This window comes from Pelobates fuscus, chromosome 10 (genome assembly GCF_036172605.1).
Source record: "Pelobates fuscus isolate aPelFus1 chromosome 10, aPelFus1.pri, whole genome shotgun sequence".
Taxonomy (NCBI): domain Eukaryota; kingdom Metazoa; phylum Chordata; class Amphibia; order Anura; family Pelobatidae; genus Pelobates; species Pelobates fuscus.
Genome location: NC_086326.1, coordinates 46692567 through 46706570, shown reverse-complemented (window position 1 = coordinate 46706570; position 14004 = coordinate 46692567). Strand labels below are relative to the sequence as shown.

The 14004-nt window shown below is 37.0% G+C and overlaps 1 protein-coding gene across 1 annotated transcript in view; it reads left to right on the top strand.

Annotated features, from left to right (window-relative positions):
- JAKMIP3 (Janus kinase and microtubule interacting protein 3) overlaps positions 1-14004 on the top strand; it is a 126818-nt gene that overhangs the window by 95117 nt on the left and 17697 nt on the right. The window contains exons 4-10 of the mRNA XM_063434585.1: positions 1098-1313; positions 3954-4073; positions 5741-5887; positions 6037-6168; positions 7226-7261; positions 11272-11331; positions 12669-12794. Of these exons, the coding sequence (XP_063290655.1) occupies positions 1098-1313; positions 3954-4073; positions 5741-5887; positions 6037-6168; positions 7226-7261; positions 11272-11331; positions 12669-12794 (837 nt within the window). The remainder of the gene's footprint in view (positions 1-1097; positions 1314-3953; positions 4074-5740; positions 5888-6036; positions 6169-7225; positions 7262-11271; positions 11332-12668; positions 12795-14004) is intronic.

Below are 14004 nucleotides of genomic sequence, written 5' to 3'. Positions count from 1 at the left end.
GCGACCGGCTGAATGCGCGCGCAGCTCTTGCCACGCGTACGCATTCAGCCGACGTTGCGGAACGGAGGAGGATCGGAGACGGAGAGCTCCCCGCCCAGCGCAGGAAAAAGGTAAGTTTTACTCCTTTTCCCCTTTCCAGAGCCCGGCGGGAGGGGCACCCTGAGGGTGGGGGCACCCTCAGGGCACTATAGTGCCAGGAAAACGAGTATGTTTTCCTGGCACTATAGTGGTCCTTTAATGTAAAACATGAGTCATAACTTGTACTGTAGTATATGGTGTGAAAAACGATGTCCTCTAAGTTGGAAGTAAGGGGAAGAACAGGCACGCTTATGGTTGTGCATATAGGAAAGTTTGATTGATCAATAGTTTGGCACGATAACAATAGAGTCTGATCCAACATGGCTGCTCAGTCAGGTTTGTCTTTATGGTCAAGAATGGCTATGCATAGGAAACCTGTTCTACGTTCTGTCTCAAGACATTTTGCTACTGCAAGGAATTTTAAAATGTACATCTATACTTGTTATGTTAGAACGAATGCATCTTTGCCTACAAATATTGCATGCATTTAATATGTACCAAATAAAAATAAATCATATTTCCACTTGTAGAAGTTGTGCACAAAGGCTTAGCAGTGTTATGCTTCTAATATGGTTCTAAGGCACTCCAACCGCCTCATGTAATGGAGTTCTAAATATGGTAGAAATACATTGAAAGGTTTTATTAAGAGACCGTACATTTTCTGTGATACCTTACAAATCGATGAGCAATCATTACAGAACTTAATAATAGATTTCAGTTAACTGCTCCACTTTCAGGACTTTGCCAGATACTCCAGTATATTCGGAACAATACAATTATAAATTGCATAACCATGCAAGAATGGTTAGAGGGTGCAAATGTATCTTAAATTAAATTTATTTTAAGGATCATACGTCGGTCTGTGTAAAGTAAAAATTCATGTTTGACCTTTTATTAGAATAAAAAGGGAAAAAAAAAAACAGTTATCAAAATATTGGGTCACTAATTGCCACCAAATAAACACTACCCACAGGATATTATGCTGCATGTGAGTGATTTATGTTTTGTTCTCCTTGTAGATGGATGAAATAAAATTAAAAGACAGAGCAGTCTTCGTGCTGGAAAAAGAGTTAGGGGTCCAAGCCGGGCTTGCTCAGAGACTTCAACTCCTAAAGGAGGCTCTAGATGAGCAGCTTATCCAGTTTAAAGAATCTGATCGGCATCTGAGTAGCCCAAAGCGAGAACTTCCTTATGCAAGTGGTGCAGGAGAAGCCTCAGATCATTCAGGAAGTCCTGTAAGAATTTTATCCTAGTCTTTGCCTTAAAATAAATAGATATAAATTGGCAACTAGAGAACGATCATTTTACTGGCCAATTGCAAAGTTCTCAAACACAAATTTAGTTATATATTTTCGATACCTATGCATTATTCAATATGACAAATTATAGTACATGTTTGATTTACCAAGATCTATTAAAAAAAAAAATGGTTTTGTATTTACCGTCTGTTTCTCTTACACAGTTGCAACATTTCTTTGTTCCTGAATCTGCATTAATCCCTAGAATATTTTCCCTCCAAACCGCATTTAAAATGTTGTCAATGCACAGGGGCAACAAAATTATTTATACTCTTATTACTGAATTTCCATCACCATATAAATACTTTCATTGATGGGTTATCTTAGCAGTGGATAGCCAGCCACAATGGGTGATGTTTTGAAACACATGAGCTGATGAACCACAAATTAACGACGACCTGTCAAAAATCCCTTTACACTAAGAAAATAGATACTCTGTGTTTCTATAAATGTTTTGTGGGTTTTGGTTTTTTTTATGTTTTTTTTTTTTATGTTTTTTTCATGTTTAATTGGTTCAGCAGTTTTCCGCTGTATTTAATGGTGTATTAGATATGTCTTTTCACATTTTAAACGGGTTTTGCAAACCACAGAGCTATAAATTAGACTAAATTTCCCAGAACATTTCACAATGGCTGAAAAAAAAAAAAAAAATTCTAAAGAATAGTATTCAATAACCAATGGAATATTTTGAAAACCTGATTTTAAAACGATTACAAAAACGTAGATATCAAACTGTTGTTAAAATGAGATTAAGCTGATGATCATGAGAGTTTTACAGTACCCTTCTTCTCTGGATAGGGTTATAGTGGTTTGGAAAGGTGAATCTAAATGAAGCAGCCAATCAGAAAGTTGCAGTGTTGCATGTGACAAGTATATGCAGAAGATATGTAATGTTAGTGGAAAATAAAATTCTTACCAATAACTGCTGGACCATTTTTGTATCTACTGATTGTTTTAGGTAACTATTCTGTTTTCAGAATGGAATCCATTGTCATGAAGTGTTATCTCTCATAGTTTGCGATGTTTAGCTTTGCTTAAATTCCACGTGTCTTCTTTATTTGCTTTTTTAATTTAGCCTCTATGAATCAAAAATAATGTTACTCGATTTAGCATTTTTCGTTTATCTCAATTCAAGCGGAACTCACACTGTCTGGGAACTTTGCATGATTTGACATCACCACTGGAGGTCCAGTGGCTGGGGGGTGGTGGGCAGGCAAAGGTCAGTTTTACTTACCTAAACCTGTCCCTCACAGGGTTTTTATTCCCTGTTTTAATTAATTCATTTATTTATTGATATACACTCTATGCAATAAAGCAACCTGAAATGATGAGTTGTGAACCCAAAGTCTCTCCTGCACCAGTTGTATAATGAAATTGGGCATGTTTATTGTATCTGCATTTCGAGCATGTTCGCCTATTGACTTGCATAGGCGGAGGTCAAACAATATACACCATACATATCTAATGGACAGAAACCGATCTTAATATTAAATTGGTAATTATATCCTATTGGTTGTTTAGTAAGACTCTTGGGGTAATAATAATGGCAACACGTGTTGGTTGCAGAGCGGAGAAGCCTTTGGGTGAGTAATTGGACATATTAAGACAAAACACCAACATTTTACATTTATGCACTGTGAACGATACTTCATTTTTTTATTTTTTTTCGCTTCCATGTTACACTTTGCAAAATACTTCCATGGCTACACAATATAATTAATGTTCTATGACATCTCACTGGCAGGTAATAGCATAAAGAAGGAAAACGACACCCAAACCTGTTAATTCCCATTATTAAAATATCTTTTTGTACTCTTTGTTCTTTGACAGACTCTTAGTTCTCTCTTAATTGCTTTTGTTGTTTAAAAATGCTTTTAAACTGAGAATTTACAAAAAAAAAATTTCAGTGCCATCTTTGTGAAGTTATTGAATGAACGCTACTATAAACTAGTGGTGTGTCAAAAAGCCCCTTTAGTTGAAGTGTTCTACAAAACACAGATGGGCATTTTATGTGGCATAACTATGTAAAAACATTTTAGTGTGTGCATGGTAGGCTTGGAAGTTGTAGCTCAAGTGACATTGCATCTGTTTTAAACTTTGATACACTTTCAATTTTGGATTGACCAGTTATGTGGATAAGGACATTATGAAATATCTCATATTATGGTGGAGTAAGTGGAGGGGGGAGCTGGTGGCCCCAATCTTAAAACTAGTCCAAGTAAAATACATTTTGATCCTTTGTCAATCTTCTTTAAAATATATAAATTAAACAGACTAGTAGTGGTGGTATATATCATATTTTTGATAAGAGCAATTGAGCTATATTTGGTTTAGATGGCAATCGTTTTTTTTCTCTTTTGTGGCTTTTTCTGTTTTCATGGACATATTTTTATGTTTCTGCTCTTTTCTGCATTCCATATCCATGTTTTTCATTTTTCAGGGATCTGCAATATCTATCCATTTAACCTGTTCAGCGCCGTAAGGGGAAGAATGCAGTTAAAATGTTACTTAAAGCACCCCATTGTACTTTCCCATTTCGTTCTATATACAGTTATTTGCAGTTGATCTTTGTTTTAGGAACAGCAGTTGGATGAAAAGGATGCGCGTCGATTTCAACTAAAAATTGCAGAATTAAGTGCAATTATCCGCAAACTAGAAGATCGAAATGCTTTACTATCTGAAGAAAGAAATGAGCTGGTAATTTATCTAAGAATACATATTGCGTGTTATGAATATAATTATGTAAAGTATCAGACTGAAAGGTATAATTCCAGAGCAGAATTACTTAATGACAAAAGAACGCCTCCACCATGGCTTGCCATATTTCGGTTTGTGTTCCATTTCTGCAAAGTTCAGAATATGTATGAACATACAGACTGGAATGATCTATTTTTTCAGCAGATCACAGTATCCAGGCTGGGTTAAAATGGTCACTATAATCACAACTTTCAAGTTTTTACCAAAGTTTGAACTAACGTTGGACAACTTTGGTTGAACTCTTTCTACTTTAAAGGACCACTCTAGTGCCAGGAAAACATACTCGTTTTCCTGGCACTAGAGTGCCCTGAGGGTGCCCCCACCCTCAGGGACCCACTCCCGCCGGGCTCTGGGGGAAGGAAGGGGTTAAACTTACCTCTTTCACCAGCGCCGGGTGGGGAGCTTTCCTCCTCCTCCTCTTCTTCCTCGCGACGTCATCGGCTGAATGCGCATGCGCGGCAGGAGCCGCGCTCGCATTCAGCCGGTCGCATAGGAAAGCATTCATAATGCTTTCCTATGGACGCTTGCGTGCTCTCACTGTGATTTTCACAGTGAGAAGCACGCAAGCGCCTCTAGCGGCTGTCAATGAGACAGCCACTAGAGGCTCTGGAGGCTGGCTTAACCCTCAGTATAAACATAGCAGTTTCTCTGAAACTGCTATGTTTATAAAAAAAAGGGTAAAAGCTAGCTGGACCTGGCACCCAGACCACTTCATTAAGCTGAAGTGGTCTGGGTGCCTAGAGTGGTCCTTTAAGCATTGAGCAGGGCTAGCTTATAGTAAACTTCTAGTAGCTATGGGATGGCTGCTATCAGTCTACAGAGCAGTTTAACTATTTTAATGATGAATGGGCCTGCTCTTGGTGGACAAACTACTTATTCCTGTACACACTGCTAGGCAGGTGTTTAACATAGAGAGTTTTAAAGGGGTTGGTTTTTTTTTTCGCCCTCCACTCAAAAAAGTAATAAAAATAAGAGTATTTCTTAAAGATATAATCTTTATGAAATGCTCATAAAGACTGTGTTGGAATTGAATTGAAATTCTTGCTCAGTCGAAAGATATTGTAAGAAAAAGTAGACATATTTTTCCTACTCTTGACAATGCTTGACAAAAAGACAGAGCTACCACTATCACGCTAGTCACTAGTGATGTCTGAGGGAAAAAGGCGTTGTGTTTAGAGCCCCCCGACGTCTCATTGGTTCTTCCATTGACATCAGTGTCGAACTCTTGCACATACGCAAGAGTGTCGCACTGATGTCAGCTCCTGGCAGATGCAACACTAGGAGCTGAATAGTATCCCATGGAACAAGACAGCAGTGCTTGCGAGAGACCGTTTCACATAAATAAAACTCACCTTTCCCTGCACCCCACGGCTACTGCACTTCTAGCCGCAAAGATACCAGAAGTTATCTTTGATAAAATGCTTTAAAAATGGGTAATTTTTGCCCCGTGGTTTCCCTTTAATCCAGCTACTTTCAGTGCTTTTGTGTCCATACATCACTGGTAACATTTTGTAAAATGTGTTTGTTAAGGGTAGAACTCATTTGATTGTAGAGGTGTATTTTTTTTTTTTGTTCATGTAAAATCTTTGCATGTTTATCCCTTCCAGGTGAAACGTCTAAGAGAAGCAGAGAGCCAATACAAACCTATTTTGGACAAAAATAAACGATTGAGTCGGAAAAATGATGAAATGTCCCATTCTTTGCGCAGAATGGAAAACAAGTTAAAGTTTTTAATGCAAGAGAATATAGAAATGGTGGGTATCCAGAACGAAGAGGTACAAATACGTTTGAATGGCTAACAAGCTGATACATTGCTGCAAAATGCAAGATACATTGCTGCAAAATGCTCTCGTTAGTTACAGGTTTATTTACCTTATTAAAATTTATAATGTTTTTGTTTCAGAGACAAAAAGTTGGCACTATTAGGAGACCAAGCTCGTTGAACGATCTCGACCAAAGCCGAGAAGAGCGAGAGATTGACTTTCTTAGGCTTCAGATAACTGAACAACAAATCATAATAGATGAACTTTCTAAGGTAGGTCGAAATTGATTTAGCCGTGTCATATTGATTTATAACAGACCTGTACAGGAGGACTTGTTATAAGAATGAGTAAGATGTTAATATGAAAAGAACGAAAGGTCCTTGTCGAAAGTTATTTTTTGCAATCTGTTCTAGAGACAAGGTTCCAATTCATTTACTTTCTTCATTTCTCCCTCTGTTTCAAGCAGTGACTTCATGAAAACATTATTATTTTTTCTATTTTGTTGCCAATTTCTATAATTATATGTTAGAGAACACCTTTATCTTGTTAATGAGTGTGAGATGGCATGGGCTACAGGCTCGTAATACAAATTAACTATGGCGAGTACAATTTATCTTTTGAGGCCTCTGTAAGTAGGTTACTCAATAAGGTACTGGGTTTTTAAGATGTGCTATTGTCTGATTTGTTAGGTATCCGGGTGCTGTTATGGATGAGTTTTAAAATGATCAGCTTGTAACAAAATCAAAATAAAAAAAGTTACAGCTTAAAGGACTATGAAATTCGCCCCAAGGCCACGTCATCTTAATGTGTCTCCTTTAGTGTTAAACTTTACATCAAAAACAGTGGTTCCCAGCCCAGTCCTCAAGTACCCTCTAACCGCCCAGGATTTAGGGATTACTCAACTGTGTTTAAGGTGTTTTTAGAAAAAGAAAAAAAAATACTTTAGACACAACGGGGTAATCCCTAAATCCTGGACTGGTAGGGGGTACTTGAGGAATGGATTGGGAACCACTGATCTAAAACATTGCAGTATTTTTTGTAAACCGCAATGTTTACATTGCAGGGTTAATTCAATTTTTTAGTTGTTGCTGTGGCTGTATTCCTGACCGCAACTAGCTGCATTTTATTGACTGATCTGAAAAAGGTTGGAATATTTAATAGGGGGAAGGTCCAGGGATGTCAGTGGGAGACTCAAATCATCAATATGTTGATGTGCACTTTATCATAGAGAATATGGATAATAAAAAATATAAGAAGTATCTGTTAGAAAATTATATTATGTCATTGTATTAGAACTTCATATAAACATTCCAAATTTTATTTTCACAGACTCTGGAAACGGCTGGTTATGTCAAGAGTGTAATTGTAAGTAATCTTTCAGATTAATGCGTCGTGCCTAAATATAAAAAAAAAATAAACATATATACATTAAAATACACATTCGGTATTACTTAACTTTGTTAGATGGAAATGTAGTCACATATGGACAGCAAGGCAGAGAACAGAGGGTATTTGTATGTTTTACATCGTGGTGGCAAAAAAAACGTCGAGATTTTGCAGAAACACAACTCCCATGATCCTTTGCCAACCTTTACTTCACAGTTAACTGGATAGAGTTGACTTTTGGGTAGTTGTGAAAATAATTTAAATCATTAGGTTTGTTTTTAGCAAGAAACGTCAGCTATACATCTTTCTTCACAATTATGCATTTAAGAAAAACCCACAAGCATTTTAACATTACGTTTACCACTATTTAAAAAAAGGTAACTCTTTTACTATCGAGAAAGTAAACTGATCTCCTGACTATGCTGTCAATTTCCAGGTGAGATTTATATGTGCCTCACAGGTAATTTCAAGATAACCCATATACACTGTGCTAATAATTGCTAGTTAAGTGACGCACGCCTACATAATGAAGGGTGTAAAATGTACAAAAAACAAATAAAACATATGCAATGGAATTTGATGAGTTTATAACGTACTTTTTTCCAGTTGTAGGAAACTATTTCAGAATTAGCATAGACATCGTTGTAAACTGGCAAATCTCACAAAACACTGTTTGTTTCTTTTTGGAAGAGGCAAGTGAGGTTTTAGAGAGAGCTCTAGAGTAATATGATATGAGCCCAGGACTAAGGATTTTCCCAATTCTGTTCCAATGGAGATAATGGAAAACCGTGGACCATTGGGGTGTTGAGGACTGGGTTAGGAAAAACTAAGAAAATGTCTAAGGCTCATACACAAATCTGAAGACTGAGGTGTGCAGACATGTAAGAGATAGCTATGAAAAGAAAGAAAGTTACCCACACCACCACAACAATGTCACACAAAACCACAATACTTTTTACAAAATGAACACATGACATATATGAAAGAAACCCTCTATACATAGTTATTTAGTGGTTATGGTGTCAGAAATGTTTTGGCATCCCTAACTGTAAATATTTATACTGTTTAGAACAGTTTGACTTCTTACCTTTGGGTTCCTCATCTTCACTACTGATGATGGAGAGCTAATGTAAGCGCCTAAGCAGACACTTATGTTGGTTTTACTGAGTTAAGTCCCAAACATGACAACTTTTTGGCGCCAACTGATTGCTCGCAGCCAACGAGCTAAGCCATGCACCACTGGGGTTTACTCTCTTTCATTCTGTAAGAAGTACTGGGGCTGAGAGGTGGGAGGTGGGGCCAGGTGAAACCCAGATAAGAAGTTAAATCATTGTAGAATGAGGTGACTACTTACAATAAAATTCTATATTATATTTCTTAAATAGATGAATAAAATATATGAGAACACACACAGGTTGAGGATCATGCAAATGTAATGCATGCAAATGCTTTCTTTAACAGAAAAAAAAATACTTACCGCTATCTACAAAGATGCGGGGCAGGTCATAGTACAGGGACTCCACCAATTAAAGGACATAATAACTCTAACTTAGATTAAAAGCACATCCACAATAAAGGAGAAAGTCTAGAAGGTCCCCTGATTTAAAAAAAAAAAAAAAAAAAAAAAAAAAGTAATCATGATTATTGTGGGTGTACTGCCCAGTCAAAAAGAGTACATAAATAAATATTTTTAAAAATCACTCATTAATCTTATATTTCAGGATAGGATTCAAAAGGATGTAAGTAAAACCCCTTAGGACACCTAAGTAGGAAAATTGTGTGTAAAAAGAGTCTCCCACTATCATACCATCTTACCGGTTTTCTGTAGCCTCTGACTTACAGCTGGGATACATTACCTATAGTCTGGTAAATGACTACACATTATCTATATGAGTCTAATAAATGGGGAATAGAAACAAATTGTCTAAATAAAGATACACACTGTAGACTTCCCCCAAGAACATCAGTGCAGATTTCACAGATGGACATAAGGGGAAAGGGAGGCTAAGTGGTTATTTCTAGTAGTCTGTCTACAGTAACACAGGTAACTTGCAAGTTTCTCACATCATGTCTATACAAAGTAGAGCTGATAAGTCTGTCTAAATCTGGATAAACTAGCCTGATGTCCTCCTCCACACCACTTTCACACCTGAACTCTGTGTGAGGACTTATCAGAGATCCTACATTACCCAATTCGCTAACCAAATACCATCCTACCTGAGAATAAAAGAACTTGCTAATATAGGCATCAATTTAATAAGCTTTCCAAATAATTCAATGATATTAGAGAAACTTTTAAAATGATTATTAACAAAAATTCCCATAGACTTTACTGGTGACATCTGTAGATAAATTATTTGGAACTTTTTTTGTTTTTGTTTTTCTATCCTTATAGAATCATTTGGAAAGCTTATTGAATCAAGACCGTAGTGTCACTTTGCCCAAGTGAAGCTCAAAATAAGTGTATTTCCTTTGACACAATTTACACGTTGTTTTGTGGCCATATATTTAATTAAAAAAAAACTGTTGATTACAGCTGCTTGATTACACCAGAAGCCAAGTATAAAATCTGCGTATATAACATAAGACCAATGTACAGCATTATGCAATAAAATAGAAAATCTTTGTTCAGAGTAAAGGCAGTGTTTACATTGCCCCCTAGGGACACCTTCAGTGGCCACTCCTCAGATGGCCACTGGAGGTGCTTCCAGGGGCAGTGCTGCACAGTGTGCTGCACTGCTATTCAGCTGAATTTTTCTCATAGAGACGCATTGATTCAATGCATATCTATGAGCAGGTGCTGATTGGCCAAGCTGGTGTTTGGCCCTGTCCCTGTCCCGCTTCCTTTCCAATTTCAGACAATCCACTGTTTTCCCCATTGGAATGGCTGAAATCATAAATTCAGATGATGTCAGCAAGGAGGTGGATCAGGGGTCTGCCAGACCTGCGTGACACTGGAAATAAGGTAAGTTTTATTACCTTTTAGGGGGGGGTTAACACTATAAGGTCAGGAATACACATTTGTGTTTCTGATCCTATAGTATTCCTTTAAATAAAAAATCATTCATATATAGTTATAGATACGTTCAAAGTCTTTTTAATACAAATTAGTGAAATACAAAACAAATAGATATCCTGCACAGTATGGGTCAATATTAAGGCACATTAGCACATTATAAACCTTGCTGTAATGCCTTTGATTCTCAAGCCCCACATCTCATTTTAGGAGTCTCTTTCAACCCTTTACCAATAACTACTTGGTGTGTGATGGCAGAATTCTATATATATATCTATAACTGCTACAGAAAATCTTTATCTGCAGTTATATACACTATTTTTATATTATTAAAATACACTTCACATGAGGTGTCCTAAACCTTTTTTTCATAAAACTGTGTGTAGCTAATGCATTAAAAATATATATATCCTAAAAAACAAAATAGCTGCTAAGATAGAAAGAATATATACAAATGTCTTCATTTTGCAAATCATGTTTGTGATTGAGTACCACCTACCTACTAGAAAGTGACTTGTTGTTTCCTTATGATGATCCTTGCGTTTCGACTGGGGTAATCACTGCGCAGGGGCGCATAGCATCTTACGTGCATAGATACGCAGTGCTTCCTACAAATACCAGCAGGAGGTACTCACACATGTGCAGAGCGTAAATGGTATATGTACTGCACATGCAGACTAACCCCATCCATTTTATTGAGTAGGTACTAGATGATCACAGAATGCTTCCTTTAACCCCTGTGAAACCAAAACACATAATGTCTTGTCCCAGATACAGTAAGAGAAATTACTGTGAAAAAAAGCATTTCTCCCAGCACAACAAATTTATTCCAATATTTTTTTTGGCAAGCTGGAAATTGAATATGATGCCTTTGAATGCACTCTCGTAGCTGCCAGGAATGTTTTTGAAAAGAAAAAAAAAAAAAATAATTTCACCATGTATTTAACTTTTTTTTTTTTTTTTTTTTATGCAGGATCGAGAAAAGCTTTTAAGGTTTAGAAAGCAAAGGAAAAAAATGACAAAGCTCCCAAAGGTAAAATATTTTCCACTTTCAAATGTGTATGCTTCGTGTTCCGAACAAACTGTTTCAAGAAAAAATATTTCTTCCATTTCTAAGTCGGTAGAAGCAGCAGCTGTTACCATAATGCCTCCTTGTCATTTACAGTAAGACTCTTACTTATTATTTTGGCACTAATCTACGAACGTCTATATGGCTCGATCATATTTTTGTTAGTGAATGCTGTTTTATATTTACAGTGCAAAGTACTTTATAATGAGATTTTTCTATATATTTTACATTTTTGGACACGTGCACACATACACACATACGTTCTCGCGCACTCACTTATTCATTATATACGTATATAACTCTTGGAACAAATAACAAGCATACAATCAATCCGTTATTTACTAATAATTTTGCATCAAATAGATAAAACTAGATGGAACATTTGTAGTTGTAAAACACTTGATTGTACAATATTTTCCTGCTATTCCGTGCTAGGGTTATCTGTACTAGACACAATCTTATAATGTGAGAAATGAGAATAAAACAGGTGCAATTATACCACTTTTAGTTCTGCAAAAATTCCATTAACGCTTTTGCTGCTCAGTCGCTAATCCAGTAAAGGCGGACTTAGTATTCCTCCCATGGTGGGGCCCCTAATTAAATAATAAACTGGGGGGGACACATAGTATCCATCCAAGTGCCCCACAAGAGGGGGCTATTAAATTAAAGGAGGGGACATATTATCACCCTCCAGCCCCCACAAGTTGCCGTTCGGTACTGTGTTAATGACTTAAATCGCTGCTCCTATACAAGGACATCACTTCCTCCGATGCAGGTACAGATATTTATAGGGTGAATAAACCTCTCCCACAGCTACAGGCTTAACAGTCTTTACATATATCATACAGCACAATGGCAAACTAAAACCAAATAAATAAAGCTTAACGAAACAGAGCAAAATATACTCATTAGCCATTATGGCAAGTAAAATGCTGATGGAAACCCCTCCTATGTAGTAAAATCAGTGTAGCACATCTTTATACTCCTGTCATTTGCCATCCCTTGTTCTTGTTATAGAAAATTTTACTTTTTTTTTCGTTGGACATTTTATTGAGCAAATAAATTGCATAATTGAATATTCTCACTCATCCTGATGTCAGAAGCCTTATAAGAAGTTTATTATGCTACTTATTCTTATGTGTGAACAGACTTCTGTCTTTTTTTTTTTTTTTTACGTATTATTCTTGATTTCTTTTGTAGCTGATTGAGTCAAGCACATACAATTATAAAATGTTAAACATTACTGATTCTCTTATGGCCCTGAAATCCTAAAGCATCCATATCATTTCCACTATTACCAGCCTGTTGTGGAGACATTTTTTGGATATGATGAAGAAGCTTCCCTGGATTCAGATGGTTCGTCTATTTCATACCAAACTGATCGCACAGATCGCACACCTTGCACTCCAGATGAGGATGTAGAAGAGGTACAATTTAAATATTACCTTTTCCAACCAAACTATGCTCCCATACAGTCAGGGCTGGGTTTACATGGCAGGTGCCTATAGGCACAGAATTATAAGGTACCCCCTACCCCCCACATCAGTTGTTTAGTTTTTAAGAGGAGTTAGGGTTGAGGCAAAATGCCCCTTTTCAGGTTTAGACTTTGAGTACTTATATTTGGAATGAAGAAAAATGTTTGTTTGTTTAGGTTTTGGGAGGGGTTCAATTTAGGGTTAGGTAAGGGTGTTAATGGCATGTGGAGATTTAAGTGTTATTTACAAAAAATACTCATTTCTATGTCTTCTAGAGTCCAGTCGCCCTCCTAAGATGAATAGTAGGTCTGTATGAGCTGTTATACAGTGTTCATCACTCATTGCTGTACCTGCTCCTCCTGCAAGGCATTTCCTGTGTGAGAGGCTGTTAGTGGCCAGATGAGAAATTATTCCTTCCACTTCCTGTCCAGCCTCACACATAAATCCTGGAGGAGATGGGACAACACTGAGTTTTACATCCTCTATAACTGTACCTGAAGCTCTGCTACCGAGTACATGAGGCTGACTGGACTACAGAGGTCCTAATAGTTATCTCTCACTACCAGCTCACATGAGCTCCAAAAAGGCACATTATAACTGCTGAAAACATGCTTCCATATCGTAACTGTGGGGAGATGCCTACTCCGTCTAATAGAAAATTCGGCACTGCGAAAAGGGGTTTGCTTTAACTTGTGCCACATTAACAAGATGTGGCAAACACCCATTAATTATTTTATAACTAATGATGTTCTACACCATCGCAATCCCTTTCTCATGAAGATCCTATGTTGTTATGTACATCAGTCTAGCTTTAGAAGAACCTTATTTGCTGGGGTTGGATTTTATCTTGTGATGGACTTGGCTTCTGAAGTTGTCTAAAAGGGCTTAAAGCCAAAGCTGAGAGACTATAAATCTTAAGTCTGCTGTAAAGCCCAAATGCAAAAGGAACCTGTTTTTTTCCGTCAGACCATCTCAGTGGCTACAGACTGGCCTTAATTATGTTGAAAGGACTTAAGTGCAGCTGCACTTATTTGGGGATCATAAGCAGTGCTTTCCTTTACAATATGTGGCCAAGTTTAGAAGGGGTATCTTAACTCGTAAAGACTGCAAACATACCACCAGTCTTTAACAAGCAATTCGTAGATCATAAAATGTTACATAC